The 16,734-nt window shown below is 37.9% G+C and overlaps 2 protein-coding genes across 2 annotated transcripts; both read left to right on the top strand.

The window, feature by feature from the left end:
* The first annotated feature begins 1,978 nt into the window (after positions 1 to 1,978).
* LOC21391058 (probable E3 ubiquitin-protein ligase LOG2) lies at positions 1,979 to 5,423 on the top strand. Its single transcript, XM_010099900.2, has 4 exons — positions 1,979 to 2,193; positions 2,459 to 3,065; positions 3,842 to 4,322; positions 4,935 to 5,423. Exons 2-4 carry the CDS (start codon positions 2,563 to 2,565, stop codon positions 5,049 to 5,051), a joined length of 1,101 nt encoding a protein of 366 aa, XP_010098202.1. The 5' UTR covers positions 1,979 to 2,193; positions 2,459 to 2,562; the 3' UTR covers positions 5,052 to 5,423.
* Positions 5,424 to 7,176: 1,753 nt separating this feature from the next.
* On the top strand, positions 7,177 to 16,669 carry LOC21391056 (zinc finger CCCH domain-containing protein 24). Its single transcript, XM_024166795.1, has 14 exons — positions 7,177 to 7,801; positions 11,992 to 12,084; positions 12,177 to 12,506; positions 12,632 to 12,704; positions 12,933 to 13,065; positions 13,181 to 13,334; positions 13,594 to 13,677; positions 13,974 to 14,096; positions 14,548 to 14,718; positions 14,812 to 14,946; positions 15,045 to 15,140; positions 15,274 to 15,648; positions 15,967 to 16,010; positions 16,099 to 16,669. Exons 1-14 carry the CDS (start codon positions 7,280 to 7,282, stop codon positions 16,343 to 16,345), a joined length of 2,580 nt encoding a protein of 859 aa, XP_024022563.1. The 5' UTR covers positions 7,177 to 7,279; the 3' UTR covers positions 16,346 to 16,669.
* The last annotated feature ends 65 nt before the right edge of the window (positions 16,670 to 16,734 follow it).

Genomic DNA, 16,734 nt, shown 5'->3' with positions numbered 1-16,734 from the left:
TTGTCACTTTTGTCCATGACGTTGATGCAATTGCAGTGTCGCTTCTTGTTTTATGTTGTTGCTTTTGAATTTTATGTCGTTTCTCTAAATTTTGGCGTTTCATATTTGTCCTCATTTTTCATTTGTCGTCTTTTATTTTTGGGAGTTTCGTTTTACTTCGGCTTGTTTACGATGTGTAGTTCATTCTTCCCTTTTGTACGTTTACAAACATCGCTGCTTCCTTCAATACATACATAGGCATGTATGTATGTATGTATGTATGTATGTATGTAGTGTGTGTGTGTATAGTGGTCGTTTCCATCTTTTATTTTTGTGGCAGGTATTCTGGTACTGCTTTATTTCTGTTATTTTGTAATGGGCCCTTGAACTTTACACTCAATTTCAAATGAACCCGTGGTAGTAGAAAAGTTCAGGATATCATGTTGTTAAGACTGTATAGTTCGGCGATCATTTCTAGAAAATAATCCTTTTGTTTCCGTTGTATTCCTTTCATTGTCGTTTTAATTCATGGCGTCGTTTTTATACTTTACTATTGTCATTTTCAATGTGATTGTAATCTGCTGTCATCTTCTAATTCTTCATTGGTCTCGTTTTCAGTTTCTCTCTCTTTTTCTCCCCGTTTATTGCTTCTATTGTAGATTTCCAATTTGCTTCTCATTTAATAATTTTTGTCGTTTATAATTACTTGTCTTTTACTTTGTTGCCGTTTTCTCTGTTGGTCTCGTCTTTCGTTCGCCGTGGCTATTCTAATTTGTTTTTTTTGCCTCTTCTATTGTATTTCTGGCAAGTAAATTATCTCTTCCATCATTATTTTCTTCTCGTTAATTTCGCCGATTCGAGTTTTGCTACAAAAAAAACTCTCAGAAACAGTTATATCTAACTTTTTTGTTACAGTAAAAAACTCTCACATAACGTCATATCTCAACTCGAATTAAAAACTCGAATCAGCGAACTAAACGGTTGTTATCGTAATTTTCATTGTCGTTTTCACCTTTGTTTCGGTTTGAATTGCTTATCGCCGTTTTCTCTAGTGTGCTGGTATTATGCATTTTTTTTCTGTTTTCGTCGTTTGTCTATGATATAATCGTTTTTCGTGGGCTTCTTGTTATGAAGTTTAATGCCGTTATTCTTTGTGTCGTTTCTTGTTGTCTGTCGACTTTCCTGTGATTTTCTTTTTGATATTTTTCTTTGTAGTTATAAGGTTTCTGATTCTTTTTCCTTTTTTTTTTTTTTTTTTTTGAGGAAATCGTTTTATGGTTTCCACGTACTCATAAAAAGCCTGATTTTCTCTTTTTTTGGTAGAACCATAAACCCGTTTAGAATTTGTTTTAAAATAATTTTATTTTTTATATAAAAATATAAATAAAAATATTTTTAATTTCAAATATAAATTATTTTTAAAAATACATTTAGTAATTTTATTAATAGATTTTTTTAGTGTAAAAAAAATTATTAATGTATCTATTTCTTTCTCTGTTAGAAAGAGGAGAAAATAAAAATAATAAATAATAAACGACTAAAAATTATTTTTTATTTCTCTCTTATTTTACACTAAATTAAAAAATTATTTTTATTTTTATTTTTTATCTTTATTGGATTTTAAAAACGTTTTCATTTTTTTTCTTGAAAAACATAAAAAAAAAAGATCAATTCTAAACAGTGTCTGATCTTTTTTTTTTTTTTTTGAAAATGTAAAAACCCTACTGACGATACGTTAATCTGTTCTGCTTCTTTTCACTCGGTGTTGCTTCACGCTCATGTTGCGTGTGTGTTCTTTTTTTGTTTTGTTTTTTCCGTCCTATAGAAAATGGGGTTACTTTACTGAGAATCAATAATAATAAAACACTTATCATTATTAACAAAAAAAAAAAAAAAAAAAGAGATGAGAGTTGGATTAAAATGACGTGGCAGGTTGGTTTCGATTAGGCGATTTGCCATGGGCCTCAGCTGGTGGTGGTGGTAGTGGACCAGTGGTTGTGGTTGGGTGGGTGGGTGTGGGTGGAATCTCTCTCTCTCTCTCTCTCCCTCTCTAAAAGATTAACAATAATAATATAATAATATATCAATTATTCGACCTCCATTGTGTGTCCGTTAAGTTTAAGCAGATTCCTTCTTGCTCAGGAGAGAAGAAAAAGGTTTCCGCTTTGGGCTTGAACAGATTAGGTAGCTTCAGAAACAGGAACCGCCTCTGAGGTATTAATATTTATAACCGTCTTTAATGTTACGGCTTTTTTTTTTGCCCTTTTTATTCTGTTTTCGGTGAATTTGATCCGCTTGTTTCCCGAGAAAATTCGGGAGGAAAACAAGTTGGGAAAAAGAATAATGATTACTTTAATCTAATTTGTTATTTATCATGCCTGTTTCGCCTGCTTTTAGCGCGTTCCAACATTTTCCTTTTATAAAATATTTTATATATCATTTAATTCGAAGTTCATCGTATTTCCTCTTTCGATTTTAGGACCAACCAAAGCAGAAGAAGAAAAAGAAAAACAAGAACAAGAACAAGAAGAAGCTTCCCAAGCTTCCCGATTCTTCCGAAATTCCCTCGATCACACACCGACGATGGGAAACGTCGGAAGCAACGGCTCCGGGCGCCGGAGGCACCGGAGCCACCCGACGCCGGCGAACCCTCCTCCTACTCCTCCGCCTCTGCCACAGCCTCAGCCGCAGCCCGAGATCACCGGGAACAGATACGTTTTCGCCGCCGCAACTCCTTACCCGGCCCAATACCCTAACCCCAATCCCCCGCCGTTCTTCCACTACCCGGCGTACTACCCGCCGCCGCCTGCGCCGACGCAGTACCCGCACCAGTTCCGAGGCGGCGGAGGGGCTTTCCCCGGCCCGGCCCACGGGAACTGGGCCCCCAGCGGGCCCCAATTCCACCACTACCACCACCCTTGCGGCGGCGTTCCGCCCCAGGCCACTCCCTTTGTGGATCATCAGAAGGCAGTGACGATTAGGAACGATGTGAATGTAAAGAAGGAGACTTTGAGGGTCGAACCGGATGAGGAGAATCCTGGGACGTTCCTTGTCGCCTTCACGTTTGATGCCACTGCTCCGGGAAGGTAAAACACCAAAAATACTGTATGAGTTTGTTTAAATTGGATTGTGTTATTTGAATTTTGGATTATATTGGGGTTTTGATTGGTGGTTTGAGAGGTTTTTGGAATGGGTTGCTGGGGGTTTTAGTGGTGATGTTGAGTGGTTTATTGGAAGTAGAATTTGATGTTTAAGGATTGATTGGTGAATGAGATTGTGAGGGCTGGTATAAATATGTACTCAAGGGGTAGAAAGTGAATGACTTGATTGAATTAATTCTTATATGTCTGAGCTATCTTTTCCTGCTATTAAATGGAATTGAACATAAAGGAACTGATGAGACAAACTTGTGGAGAAGAGGTCAACAAAACGGTGTTGTTTCTATTTTTTTAAATGTGTTGAACAATAAGTATACAAAACCTTGTTACTATGCTATTCACATGAAAGAATGTTGGATATTTGGTGTGAGAAAAGTTGAAAACAAAGTGGACAGGTCCATGTAGAAAATAATCCACAGTACCATGATAGATAACTGGAAAATAGATTCATTTAAGTGACTGAGTTCGTAGTCTCTTCTAGAAGGGAAGACTGAAAATTTGAGTTCCACATCCAAACTTACAGGATTACTAAAATTTGTTGAACGTGGTTGTAACTTGACTTTCAACGCAACTGAATTTATGGGTTGAATCCAGGGCTTGAAGCTGCAGCCTACTTTGCTGTGTATATATTTTGTTAATTGGTGAATGCATATATGGTTAAAGTTCCTTTTTTTTAATTCATTTCCCTTCCTTGTCTACTGCAGCATTACGGTTATGTTTTTTGCTAAAGAAGACCTGGACTGTAACCTGATAGTTACCAAGGAAAGGTTGCTTAAAGCAGTCACGGTGCCTTTTCAGCAAGGTCTTGGTCAGAAGTTTAGACAACCTGCTGGAACTGGAATTGACTTCTCAATGTTTGAAGAGTCTGAGTTAACAAAAGGGAGTGACGCGGAAGTTTATCCTCTTGTGGTGAAGGCTGAAGCATGCCTGTTGAATAATGGCGAACAGGAACAAGCTGGAAATTCTCAGATCACCCAGGCAGTATTCGAAAAGGACAGAGGTCAATACCAGGTGCGGGTGATGAAACAGATTTTGTGGGTGAATAGGATGAGGTATGAGCTGCAGGAGATCTATGGAATTGGGAATTCGGTCGATGGTGATTTTGATGGGAATGATTCTGGAAAAGAATGTGTCATTTGCTTGTCAGAACCTCGAGACACAACTGTTCTCCCTTGTCGTCACATGGTAAATAAACATTTTGTTCTTTATTATTATTATTAATTGGTTTTACTATTGAGATGAAGACTGAATGAACTTTGTTATACGTGGAGAACGGTGACATGCCGTTTTTAGGCTGTTTGAGTTATCAATTCTTGCTAATAGATCAGACTTCCCAGTCATCCCCAGCCCCCCCCGAGTATAAACCTTTTTCATCTAATTTTGGCCGGAGAGTTGTTTGGGTGGAATTTATTTGAAGTTGTTACATTTTATCTGATTGGAATGACTTGATTGGGTGACGGAAAAGTACAGCACCCATTAGTGCTTAAAGAGATGATTTCAAATAGGATATTCAAGCTTCTTATTCGTAATGGCTTGCCCGTGGATGTGCAGTTTATCTTAAACCTGAAGCTAGAATAAAAGTATGGTGGAAGTTTATCTGGCTACCCTGTAGCACTACTGTTCATTGTCCCAACCTTTCCCTTGTGAAAATACAAGAGTGTTGGATACGGATCACAATCCACTTTTATAATCTCCCTGTTCTTGGACACAAGTTCTTTTCTAGTTATGCCGAGTGTTTATAATATGCCCTTATTTTTATTTGTTCTTTGACCTTTTTTTTTTTTGGTCGGGTTGCAGTGTATGTGCAGTGGCTGTGCTAAGGTTCTGAGGTTCCAGACAGACCGATGTCCGATCTGCCGGCAACCAGTTCAACGACTTCTGGAAATCAAAGTAAACAATGGAGCGGATGGTTGATGGTGGTCTTCGCTGTGAACTGAATGCTGTAAATTACACATTACACAATGTCCTTGCTTTTGAAACGCCCCTCGTTTTGCCTGTAACTGTAATAACGAACGGGTGGTCAGACATGGCACTTAAGCACTTTTATGGCCACGACTTCTGACAGCCCAAATCTTGTATTTAGGCTTTCATAAATAGATTTTCCTTTTACTTTTGGAACAAAACTGCCCGAAGAGGGTTGGTTAGCTAACACTACGTTAAGAAAAGGAGATCCCATGTTTTGTTTGTTGTAACAAGGCTGCCAACAATATCAAGATCTTTCTTTAGTAAGTGGTGTTTTGTCATTCCCATTCTCTGTCTTGACTATAGACTCGACCTCTTGGCTTTGGTAGGAAGCTCTGAAGTCGATGCAGCTTACTAATAAATAAATATTTTCATCAGTGAAACAATTTTTGTTATTTTCAACGGATGGTTGTACTTGGACATGCACCGGCTCAGTCGTCATCAAAGTATCAAAAAAAAAAAAGAAAAAAAAAAAGAAAAAGAGAGAGAGAGTCGGACAAGTCCATGGTAAGCAATTAGATGACACCTTCAAGATAGTTAAAAGTAATGAAGGTTTTTTGATACATGTAGGCTGTAGCTAGATAGATTTTACAAGTCAGGTTAAAATTTAGCAAAGAATTTGGAATATTTTCAAATAGCAAAAACAAATATCATTAAAAGAATTACTATGTCATTTTGTGGTATAAACATGAATCTTTAAAATAATTACTATGTAATATTTGATGACTTTCACTGTGTGGAGCATATACAGGTATTTGATTTTTGAAATTGTTTTGTATTTTACCCTCTATCCTTGTAAGCCTTTTTCTTGAGAAAAAAAAATAGAGAATTAAAAGGAAAAAAAACTTTACTCGCCTCTTTAGTCACTTAAAAGTAAAAAATGAAAATGAAACAAAACAACATTTATTTAACAAATATTTTGAAAACGAAAATGAAAAAAAAAACAGTGAGAATGATTTTTGTGAAGAAATTAGAAAACGGTTGACATTTGTTTTTACTTTTATGTTTTCATTTTTTAGTACTTATCAATAATATTATAATATATTAATTAATAAACACGATTTTACTTTTTTATTATACTCAAAATAATTTCTTAAAAACTAACCAAACGTAATTTCAAAATCGGTCTCAGAATGATTCTCAAAACAATCTCATTTTTATTTTTTATTAAAAACATAATCATTTTCAAACTAATTCCAAACGCACCCTTTATGTTCCCTAATTAGAGGAATCTCTAGATTTCTAGAAGAAAATATATTTAAGACTACATTTGGCATGAGGGGAAGTCAATAGAATAGAAAGTAAACAAAAACATATAATCTAGGGGAGGAAAATAAACTCTCATTATGTTTGGTATGGGGTTGAATTTAAATTATTTCTTAGTTTCTAATGTTCGAAATGGCGTGTAACCAGTCATATCATTTAATGAACTAAAACTGTTAAACATTAAAATATGGAAATGACATTTTAAATTTTTAAATGATGCGGCATAATATGATTGGTTAGAGACCATTTTGAGACATCAGACAAGTAATATCACTTTTTTAATCTCTCTAGATAATTATGGTATTTTGAAAGATTTAAAATTTCTTAGCTATCGTATTTTCTACTTTTTTGTCATAACAAAATTCTTTTACTAATCCCTTCCTTTATCACCCCATTCCTTTCACTTTTCCGGAAAAAAATCTCCTAGTACAAGTTTGGGCCTTCGCATTGGATTAGTGGTGAAAGTTCAGACCGGACAATCCGAATGAAAATTTTGAATCAATTGTCAAAATGTTATAAGATATTTTAAATAAAATAAAATAAAATAACGTTTAGACCGGGCCAATCTAAATTAATGTTTGGACTTGAAACCTCAATTCGGACTAGCAGTGAGGGATCTCGAGCTGGTTCAGGACTAAATTTGTAGCTCTAAATTGGATGTTGATGTGAGACCATAATAATATGGGCCCTTTAAGGTCTGGATTCGGGTTAATCCGTTCGTTTTTGTTCCCCTCCTCACACGCACGCACGCGCACTGGAGCACATAACAACAGCAGCAACTCACAGTATACAAAACGCACACGCACACAACATAACACAACTCAACTCAACTCAACTGAGGAAAAAATACATTTAAAAAAAAAAAAAAAACACAAAAAACGACAGTAGTAAACACTTGGAAGTCCTAAAGGCCAATGGCGGCATCTCCGACTCCGACTAACGCCCACTCCCCAACCGAAACCCTAACCGCCTCCGACCCCATCCCAACCAAAGGCCAGCCGTCCGATTCCACATTCGCCGCCGACGCCACAGCTAACGGCGAGAAGCGCAAGAGGGAGGCAGACCAAGCTGAGGAGAACCACGAGCTTTCCTCCTCTCACCCTCTGTGGAAGTCGAGCCTCTGCTCCTTCTTCAGGCGTCAGTCGGGCTCCTGCAGCCACGGCGCCGCCTGCCGCTACGCCCACGGCGAGGACGAGCTCCGGCCCCGCCCCGACAACTCCTGGGATCCCACCTCCGAGCGCGCGAAGAAGCTCGCCAAGAAGTCCGACGTCGACGGAGATAAATGTGGGGCCAACGAAGATGTCATGATGACGGAGGATGTGGTCGCCGACGAGGACGGCGATGGCGGTGGGTCGGATCCTGGGCTCAGCAAGTGCTTGGTTCATCTGCCTAGAAAGTGGAGGTCCGATGATTTGAATCGCTTTCTTAGCGAACAGGCAAGTTTGACTTATTTCTTTTATGATTTTTCATTATTTATTTTTGGTGCAATTGAAGAAGCATGGTTTTCAATTTCAAGTTCGAGAATTTCAGAACTCGTATATAAGCTCAGAGTTATTACTTTGCCTCAATTTTTTGTTTTCTTTTTTGGTTCACCTTAGTGTTTTAAAAAGCGCCTGAGGCGCGCCTCGTGGCGAGGCGCTGGAAAAGCGCCTCAACTCCTACGCCTCACAGGGTAGGAGTTGGCTGAGGCGCACGCCTTTGAGCGGCGCCTCAGGCGGTTAGTGAGGCGTACGCCTTGCTTGTATAGGTTTTCAGTGGGTTTTTTTAACCCTAACTGAATTTGGCCCGCCGACTCCAAAAGCCCAAATATCAGAGACGGTAAAAATATAGGACGTGTTTGGAACTCGTTCTAAAATAATTTTATTTTTTGTATGAAAATAAAAATAAAAACGTTTTTAATTTCATATATAAATTATTTTTAAAAATATGTTTAATAATTTTATCAAGAAATTATTTTCAATGTAAAAAAAATTTATTAATATTTCTTTTTCTCTCTTTTCTCGAGAGGAGAAAAAACGAAAATAAAAAATAAAAAATGACTAAATTTTATTTCTCTCTCATTTTACACTAAATTAAAAAATCGTTATCATTTTCGTTTTTTGTCTTTATTACGCTAAACGCCGTTTTAGAAATGTTTTCATTTTTTCTTTCTCAAAAAACGTGAAAAATAAAAACGGGATCAATTCTAAACACGACCATAACCTCTCCCTCACTGCGAAATCTTCTCCTCATTCCTTCGCCTCACCTCTCCCTCCTCGCCGTGCCTCCTTCTTCTTCTTCTTCGCTGGCCGCCGTGCGCCTCCTTCTTCGCCGACCGCCGTGTGCCTCTTTCTTCTTCTTCTTCTTTCCCGGTGCCGTGCCTCCTCCTTCTTCGCAAGGTTCCTTCACCTCTGCTCCAACCAGCCGCAGCCGCACGAGGACTTCACAAGAGCTATCTAATCTCTTCTCAACTTTTTTTTTTTTTTTTTTTTTTTTTTCATTTTAAAGGCTTACTTTAATATGTATATTAGAAATTTTTATTCTTATGCATTGATGTTCGGTGTTCCTTATCTGTGTTTATGAGAGAAACCATTTGTTACAGTGGCCACTTTTTGCCATTTTAATTTATGTTGTACGTAGCTTATCCAAAGGTCGATTAAGTGGGTCGTGTTACATGTGACAAGTGTTATCTTTAGTTTCATAAATTAGTTTTGATTTGTCATTAGAAGTTTTGAAGTCTTAACAATCTTCAATTATATGCTATATTGTTTGTTTTTTCACTTGTATTTTGTGTGTGTGTGTTTAAGTTAGGAATTAAGATGAGACCTCCCCAAAATGCTAGCGGTAGTTGTAGTGGGAGACGGAATCTGGCTTGAAAATATGGAAAAGAAATTACATCGGAAAATGACAAAAGGACTTATGTTCACCTTTAATGTGTGCTTTGCAATCAAATTATTAAATGAGGTGTTAAGAGAATGAAAGAACACCTTGCTTGCACTCATAAGAATGTAAAGCCTTGTCCTAAGGTTCCTGATGATGTGAACAAGTGGGCTGTTGAAAAACAGTTAGTGCATCAGAATTTTGAAGAAATTGTGGATGTTGGCTCTTATTATGGTGATGGATTTGTCGACTCTTGTCAACCGCCGCAAGTGGTTAGTGATAGAGGAGTTAGAGGTCCTATGGGCAGGTTTTTGAACAATGTGGATGATAAGGAAGCAAACGAAAGACCTTCCCTTAGAACGACATCAAGTGGGAAAGAGGCTTGTTCTCGAGCATGTCTCGACATTGGTAGGTTCTTTTATGAAAATGCACTTGCTTTCAATATTGCTAGGAGCCTCTCCTATTTTAATATGTGTAGATCAATTGGCAACTATGGTAGAGATCTTATACCCCCAAGTATGCATGAGCTTAGAACATGAATTTTGAAAGAGGAAGTACTTACTACTGAAAAATTTGTGAAGGAGGTTAAAATGACTTGGAAACAAAAAAGAGTTTCTATATTATCTGATGGTTGGTCGGATGCTAGAAATCGAGGTTTGATCAATTTTTTAGTCAACAATCCTCATGGAACTATTTTCTTGAGATCTGTTGATGCATCTGATAAAAAGAAAGATGTAAATCTATTGTTTGAGATGCTTGACGAGATTGTTGAAGAAGTTGGGGAAGATCTTGTTGTTCAAGTGGTGACTGACAATGCAAGTGCTTATAAGGCTGCTGGAGCAAAACTAATGGAGAAAAGAAAACACTTATTTTGGACTCCTTGTGCTGCTCATTGCACTGATTTGATCCTTGAGAAACTAGGAGAATTGCCACAACATAAAAGGGCTTTGGTGAAAGTAAAAAAAAATTAGCAATTATGTGTATAATCACCCTTGGGTGTTGTTATTGATGAGAAAGCTTACCAAAAGGGATCTTGTTCGACATGCTGCAATAAGATTTGCTATTGCCTATCTGACGTTGGAGTGCATCTATAGACTAATGCAGCCTTTACAATCTATGTTTGTATCGGAGGAATGGAACAATAGTTCATATGCAAAGAAACCGGATGGGAAAGAAGTAAAAAAGGTAGTCATGAAGGATAATCAGTTTTGGGCAGTTGTTGGGTATGTTCTTAAGTCTACACAACCCATAATGAAGGTGTTGAGATTAGTCGACTCTGAAAAGATACCCGCCATGGGATTTATATATGGGGCTATGGACAAGGCAAAAGAGCAAATTGCTAAAAACTTAGGAGATGAAGAGAAAGACTACAAGGAGATTGGGGAGATCATTGATGAAAAATGGGATCTTTAGTTGCATCAACATTTACATGCTGCAACATACTACTTGAATCCAAGGATTTGATACTCCGATAATCCTTCCAACCATCCTGAGATCAAGCTTGGTTTGTACCATTGCATGAATAGGATGTTTAAGGACCCAAATGATCTAGAGAAGGCCGACCTCCAACTAGATGAATTTCGACAGAAGAAAGGGTTTTTTGGCCTTCGTCAAGCTCAAGCATCATACATGAAACGCAATCCCAGAAAGTAGAAACTATCTTATTAATTTTGACTAATAAAACAGTTTAGATTGTTTGGCTAATTATTTTCATCTCAATTTTAAATTCAGATGATTGGTGGTCCCAATTTGGAGATGGTACCCCAGAGTGGCTAGCTTTGCAGTTAGAGTTTTGAGTCTCACTTGTTCATCTTCGGGATGTGAACACAATTGGAGTACCCACGACCAAGTTCATACAAAGAGAAGAAATCGCTTGACTGCACAAAAGATAAATTCCTTGGTCTACATCATGTTCAACAAGAAGCTAAAAGATTGACATTTGAAAAAAAAGGCACTTCAGCAAGATGAGGATCCCTTAATCATTGATAAGTTGCCATCTGATGATGAATGGATAGCTGGAAATGAAAATGAAGGCGAAACTCAAACGGAGGAAGCAATTGACAATCTTGACATTGATCTTTTTGAGGATGGAGAAGGTACTAGTACTAGAGCTCAAAAAACTATAAAAAGCAGAGGACAAGTTAGTGGCTTGATATGCCTTATGAATTATTAGTTTTCTTCTCTATTATTTACTCTAATTATCATATAAGAGATAGTAACGTAAGTTTAATTTTGATTATTAGGTGATAGAGGCAAGGAGACCGTGCAAGAGGATGAAGAAGAAGAGTGGATAGATTCTGATTTTGACACTAACAGTCAAGAGTTCATGGACACTGAGAGATTTAAATTGGCTGATGCTTCTCTTAGTAGTGATGATGATTGATGAGTTGGGCGATTAGGCTTTTAGAAGTGCATTATGAACCTTTTGATATTAGGATTTCATAATTATTCAGTCTTATGTGGATGTTTGGTTAAATTTCTTGTTTTTAATGATTATTAAGTATGGATTTAGTTTTTGTTACTATTATTTTTTTTTTCTAAATTTTTTATATGCATTTTTTTAAGCTTACACCTCAAAGCGCCTTGAGGCTTACGCCTCGCCTCGTAAAGGCAAAACGCCTCGAGGTCCAATTCCGCCTTTTAAAACCTTATGGAGGCTTAAAGCACTCATTTTTAGATTGCAATTGAAACTTAAGGTTATCAGTTGTCAATGTGGTATAAACTTATTTTGAAGTTTCATGTACGTGGGGTACTTTTATTTTGCCAGGGAATTCCTTGTAAATCTGCAAAGAAGAAGAAGGGCATGACCGTCGGCTTCGTGAGTTTCGAAAGTGTGGAACAGTTAAAAGGCGCTCTGGAGGTATCCCTGCTTCCTGAATGTCATGATGGTTGTTGCTCTGCGAAAGTGCGAGTACTTTTATTCGCTGATTTATTCTATTTGTAATGGAACAGGAGCTGGAAGGAAAATCTTTTGGCAACAAGGGAATAAAGGTCGCAGATGTCAAACCCCGATCGTTTGAGAAAAAGAACATATCAACAATGGCTATCCCTCCAAATGCTGAGAAAACCGACAAAATTGCGATATCTGGTGATGTTGTTGATGTCTCTGTGTCCTCTAATGGGACTCAGGATGTTGATGGCGATGAAGAGAATTCAACACTCAATGGTTCTGCGTCTAGTGGAAAAAGTGCCCGAGATGTGGTGACTCCCCTTGCCCATATGCCCTATAGTGAGCAGTTGGAGCACAAAAAGAGTTCTCTTATGCAGATTCTAAAGAGACTTGTCAGTATCTCATCTTATTACTTGGCTTATCTACCTTGTCATTTCTTTTGCATCTTTTGGTCTCCATTTTATTTGCATTTTTATCCAACCATTGTTTCTGAACCATTACAGTTTTTTATTTTCAGACTAGAAATGCACGTAAAGCTTGTCCTAATGGTGTTTCACTACCAGAATGGGTTCTCAAGTCTAGGGAAATAGGTGGTTTTCATATCTTTGCTAACAGACTTCGAGAAATCATTATTCCCTAAAAATTTACAACTTTATTGTGATATCCTGAGAGTTGTAACAGTAAACATAACGTCATTGCTTAATAATTTATCTGATATCCTTGACTGTTTATTTTGCAATTCTATTTCATTTTCCGATCAGTCTACTTTATAGTGGAATGAGATCCAAGCTCAATGTTTTCTTCTATACATCCTTTAGGTGGCCTTCCGTGCAACTTCGAGGGTATACTTGCATCTCCACTTGTAAATGGATACCGCAACAAGTGCGAATTTTCTGTTGGATATTCACTACAAGGCAAAATAACAGTGGGGTTTATGCTTGGAAATTTTAGGTAATCTGAAGTTTTTATGTGCATTTTGTGGTTTTTCTTTGAAATCCACCATCTTCTTTCTTTTAAATAAACCCGAACCATTTTGTCGAATAACAAAGTTATTTATATTTTACAGGGAGGGCGTGACAGCAGTTGAAGAACCTGTGGACTGCCCCAATGTTTCGACAATCGCATGCAAATATGCTTCAATCTTTCAGGAGTTTTTGCAGGATTCTGGCTTACCTGTTTGGAACAGATTTAAGAATACTGGCTTTTGGCGTCAATTAACAGTAGGTGGCCGAATCCAAGGGGCTTTGCATGCAAAAGATTTTTTTATCATCATTTTTGCCTGTGTTTCCATGGTGGTGTAGATAGGGAGCACGTGTTCTACTAATTCTCTCCTTGGCCTGGTTTCAGAGAAGGACTTTGGATGCCTCCTTCGAAACCTTGCAAGTTGCAAAAAAAATTTATGGACAGTGCCTGAGCATATTTACTAAAAAGTTATTTTTCCTCTTCTTTTACTGAACATTATTTGTTGTGATTTTTAAGGTCCGAGAAGGTAGGAGACCAGAAAAGGTTGCTGATTCTGCAAATTCTGAAACCAACACTGCTGAGGTCATGCTTATGGTTCAGGTTAGTTCTGAACTTGGATTTGGCAGTTTGAGTTCTTTAGTAAAGTCATAAATCTTCGGCAATAGCATGTTCAAACTTCAACTCCAAGGCTACTAGAATGTACTGAGAAGCCGGAGTTGGCTTTTTGCAGTCTGGTTTAACTAGCTGCTCGAGTAAAATAGTTTTCCTTGTAATTTTCCATTGGCAAACTCTTGTTGACTATATAGTTGGTTTACCATTTAACCATGTAGGCGGTGATTTGAAAACAATTTTCGGTTTCACTTTTTTATTTTTTTCGTTGCTGTCTTGATACACAGGTTTCTACCATGGGGTTTGATGATGTGTTAGTAACTAGTGAATTTGAGAGGCTGGCTCAAGCATTTGCTGCAGGAGCTGCTGCAAGTTCTGCATCTTTGCCTCTAACAGCTTTAGTTGTTCAGGTACCAACTCATCACAGAAATTTCTGTCAAAATCGGCGTGTTTTCTTTACGGTCGTGGTTAGAGTCTTCTAGATTTGCTACAGTATCCAGGCTAGTTAGTTGGAAGGTCAACTCCTTTTCATGTCTCTTATCTTGATCAGATTACTATTAGGTTGTAAAATCTCTTCCGATGTCAGCCTGAAACCTATAAATATCAAAACTCTGTCCCTATCAAGTGGTGTGCCAATGCAACTTTTTTGGCTTCTGTGAAATTCAGTAATTTTCTTTAGCACATCAAATTAAAGCCATATTTGCGTTGAATCATATAGCATTTTCCCCTTGGTGCTTTCGATTTACAAGAAGTACTTCTTGTGCGCATCAGCTTATTTGATTTCTTGTATTTTAGCGTAGCATGATGTGGTCTTTCTTAAATGCCTTAATTTTCTATCTGATCGCCTTTTCATCTTTGCAGGATCATCAAGGAATATCAAATGTAGCACCAGCCGATGCACCATTGCGGTCATTAACAATTCCTAAAGTGGAAATTTCTCCTGAAACGGGGACTAACATTCTCTCCGAAGCAAGAATTCACGATTATATAAGCAATCTAACATTCAGTATCTCACCTACAGCTTTTTTCCAGGTAAGAAGCTCAGGTCGTCGTTTCTCATGCTTGACAGTTTTTTATTTTTTTATTTTCTTTTTCAGTGAATACTGAAGTCCAATTGTACTGCAGGTTAACACCCTAGCGGCAGAGAAGCTCTACGCTTTGGCTGGGGATTGGGCTGGTTTGGGCCCTGATACTTTGCTATTTGATGTCTGCTGTGGAACTGGAACAATTGGACTGACTTTAGCGCATCGTGTGGGTATGGTAATGGTCTCCAACTTGGTTTCCATGTTCTTCCCTCTAGTTTATTTTCTGTCGTCTCAATAACGATTGAACTTGTTCTGCTTCTGAATTCATCTCAGGTTGTTGGCATCGAAATGAATGCTTCTGCTGTTTTAGATGCTCAGAGAAATGCTGAGATTAATGGCATCAAAAATTGCAGATTTGTCTGTTCAAAGGTGAGATTTGGACTCTCAACTTTCAACTCGGTTGATTTTGGTGATCGGCAAAGTAACTTCTTTTTGGTTGAATAATTAAGCTTATTGTTAGTTTGTCACAGTTAACAAATGTGTATTTTTGTATGTCACATAGGCGGAGGATGTGATGGGGTCTTTGTTGAAGGAGTACTTGAATGCTTCTCAGAAACAAGATGAGAATCAAAATATCTCTGAGAGTGGAGATAAAGTAAGCTCCACAGCTGAAGAGAAAGATATCTCAACGGACAATGGACAAGACCCTAAAGGGAGCTTATGTCACTCTGCAGAGAACGTAGCGGAGCATGGAGAGAGCTCTAGCCATGAAGTTGAAAAGGTTAAAACTGGATCTGATTCATTGGAAGACGGAAAGCCGGAACCCGATAGCCAAGTTGAAAGCAACTGCACTTCTGAAAATGGGAATCCTTCGGTGCAATGTTTCAAAAATGTTGTTGCCATTGTTGACCCTCCACGCGGTGGACTTCATCCAACTGTAAGTAACACTCCTGCCGTGTTTGGTAGTCTCCTTGTATCTCCTTCATGCAATGCCCCATTTCTATCTCGTGGTTTGGAGAAAGATCAATCTGATGCCAAATGGAAAAGGAGATTTTTTTTTTTTTTTTTCCATGATGCCTTTAGTTCTCTAAAATATCCATGGCATGTGTGCGTGCACAAACTTTTATGGTTTTTAAGTGTTTTCTTATTATTCATTTTCTTTTCTGGATCCTATATGATTTTATGATGTTCTCACTAGTTATCCGCAAAGTAAGGGCTTACTGACATGACTCTCTCTCTCTCTGGGGTAATGCAGGTGATTAAAGCTCTAAGAACTCATCCACTTCTGCGTAGACTTGTGTTAGTCCTCCTAACTCTCCAATTCTTCTCTCTAGTTCTTCTCCTTAATTTATGTCTTCAATCTAAACTCGTACCCCATTTTGTGTAGTTACATTTCCTGCAATCCCGAAAGCTTAGTGGCGAATGCTATTGAGCTTTGCACGCCGTCTGCTGAGAAAAGCGAGAAAGGGAATAACAAGAACCGAGGATGGAGGAACATGAGCGCTGCCGGTCTAGCACGGCACAGGGCCAAGTCCATGCCGGTCTCGGAGCCCTTCCGGCCTCTAAAATCCATGGCCGTCGACCTTTTCCCGCACACGGCACACTGTGAAATGGTGATGCTACTAGAGAGATAAGTATATCAGTCCTGTCAGTTAAAAACAGGCCTCGGAAAGAATTCGCCAATAAATTTTGTTGCCAAACGCTTCAGCTTATTCTTGTTTCCATCTTCCAATTTTGCATTGATTGTCCTAATTTAAGCACTGAACCCTGACTACTAAAATATTTTGTCACATATTTATTATACATTCTCAGGGCCCTTAAAATGATATAAGAATATTACAGCATTCCATGTTTTCTTTTATGCCAAAGTCACTGGTTTAACAGTATTAGGACTTAATAATTATCGGATGGATTTGACAATTGACATGACTCCATGTTTGGTGGGAGTTGGACTTAGCAACCCAAATGAATTATACTTGTCGGTTGGATGTTGACACTCTGTTGATCATATTTTTAGATATTT

Source organism: Morus notabilis, unplaced genomic scaffold (genome assembly GCF_000414095.1).
Source record: "Morus notabilis unplaced genomic scaffold, ASM41409v2 Scaffold196, whole genome shotgun sequence".
NCBI classification, from domain to species: domain Eukaryota; kingdom Viridiplantae; phylum Streptophyta; class Magnoliopsida; order Rosales; family Moraceae; genus Morus; species Morus notabilis.
This window is presented reverse-complemented; position numbering and strand designations above follow the sequence as displayed.

Bases quoted from the DNA above. Each gene is read 5' to 3' on its own strand.
- LOC21391056 (XM_024166795.1), top strand. From the start codon at position 7,280: ATGGCGGCATCTCCGACTCCGACTAACGCCCACTCCCCAACCGAAACC. The intron at 12,085-12,176 runs GTATCCCTGCTT...GTAATGGAACAG, and splicing joins AGTTAAAAGGCGCTCTGGAG to GAGCTGGAAGGAAAATCTTT. The intron at 15,141-15,273 runs GTGAGATTTGGA...TATGTCACATAG, and splicing joins GCAGATTTGTCTGTTCAAAG to GCGGAGGATGTGATGGGGTC.
- LOC21391058 (XM_010099900.2), top strand. From the start codon at position 2,563: ATGGGAAACGTCGGAAGCAACGGCTCCGGGCGCCGGAGGCACCGGAGC. The intron at 3,066-3,841 runs GTAAAACACCAA...TGTCTACTGCAG, and splicing joins GATGCCACTGCTCCGGGAAG to CATTACGGTTATGTTTTTTG. The intron at 4,323-4,934 runs GTAAATAAACAT...GTCGGGTTGCAG, and splicing joins TTCTCCCTTGTCGTCACATG to TGTATGTGCAGTGGCTGTGC.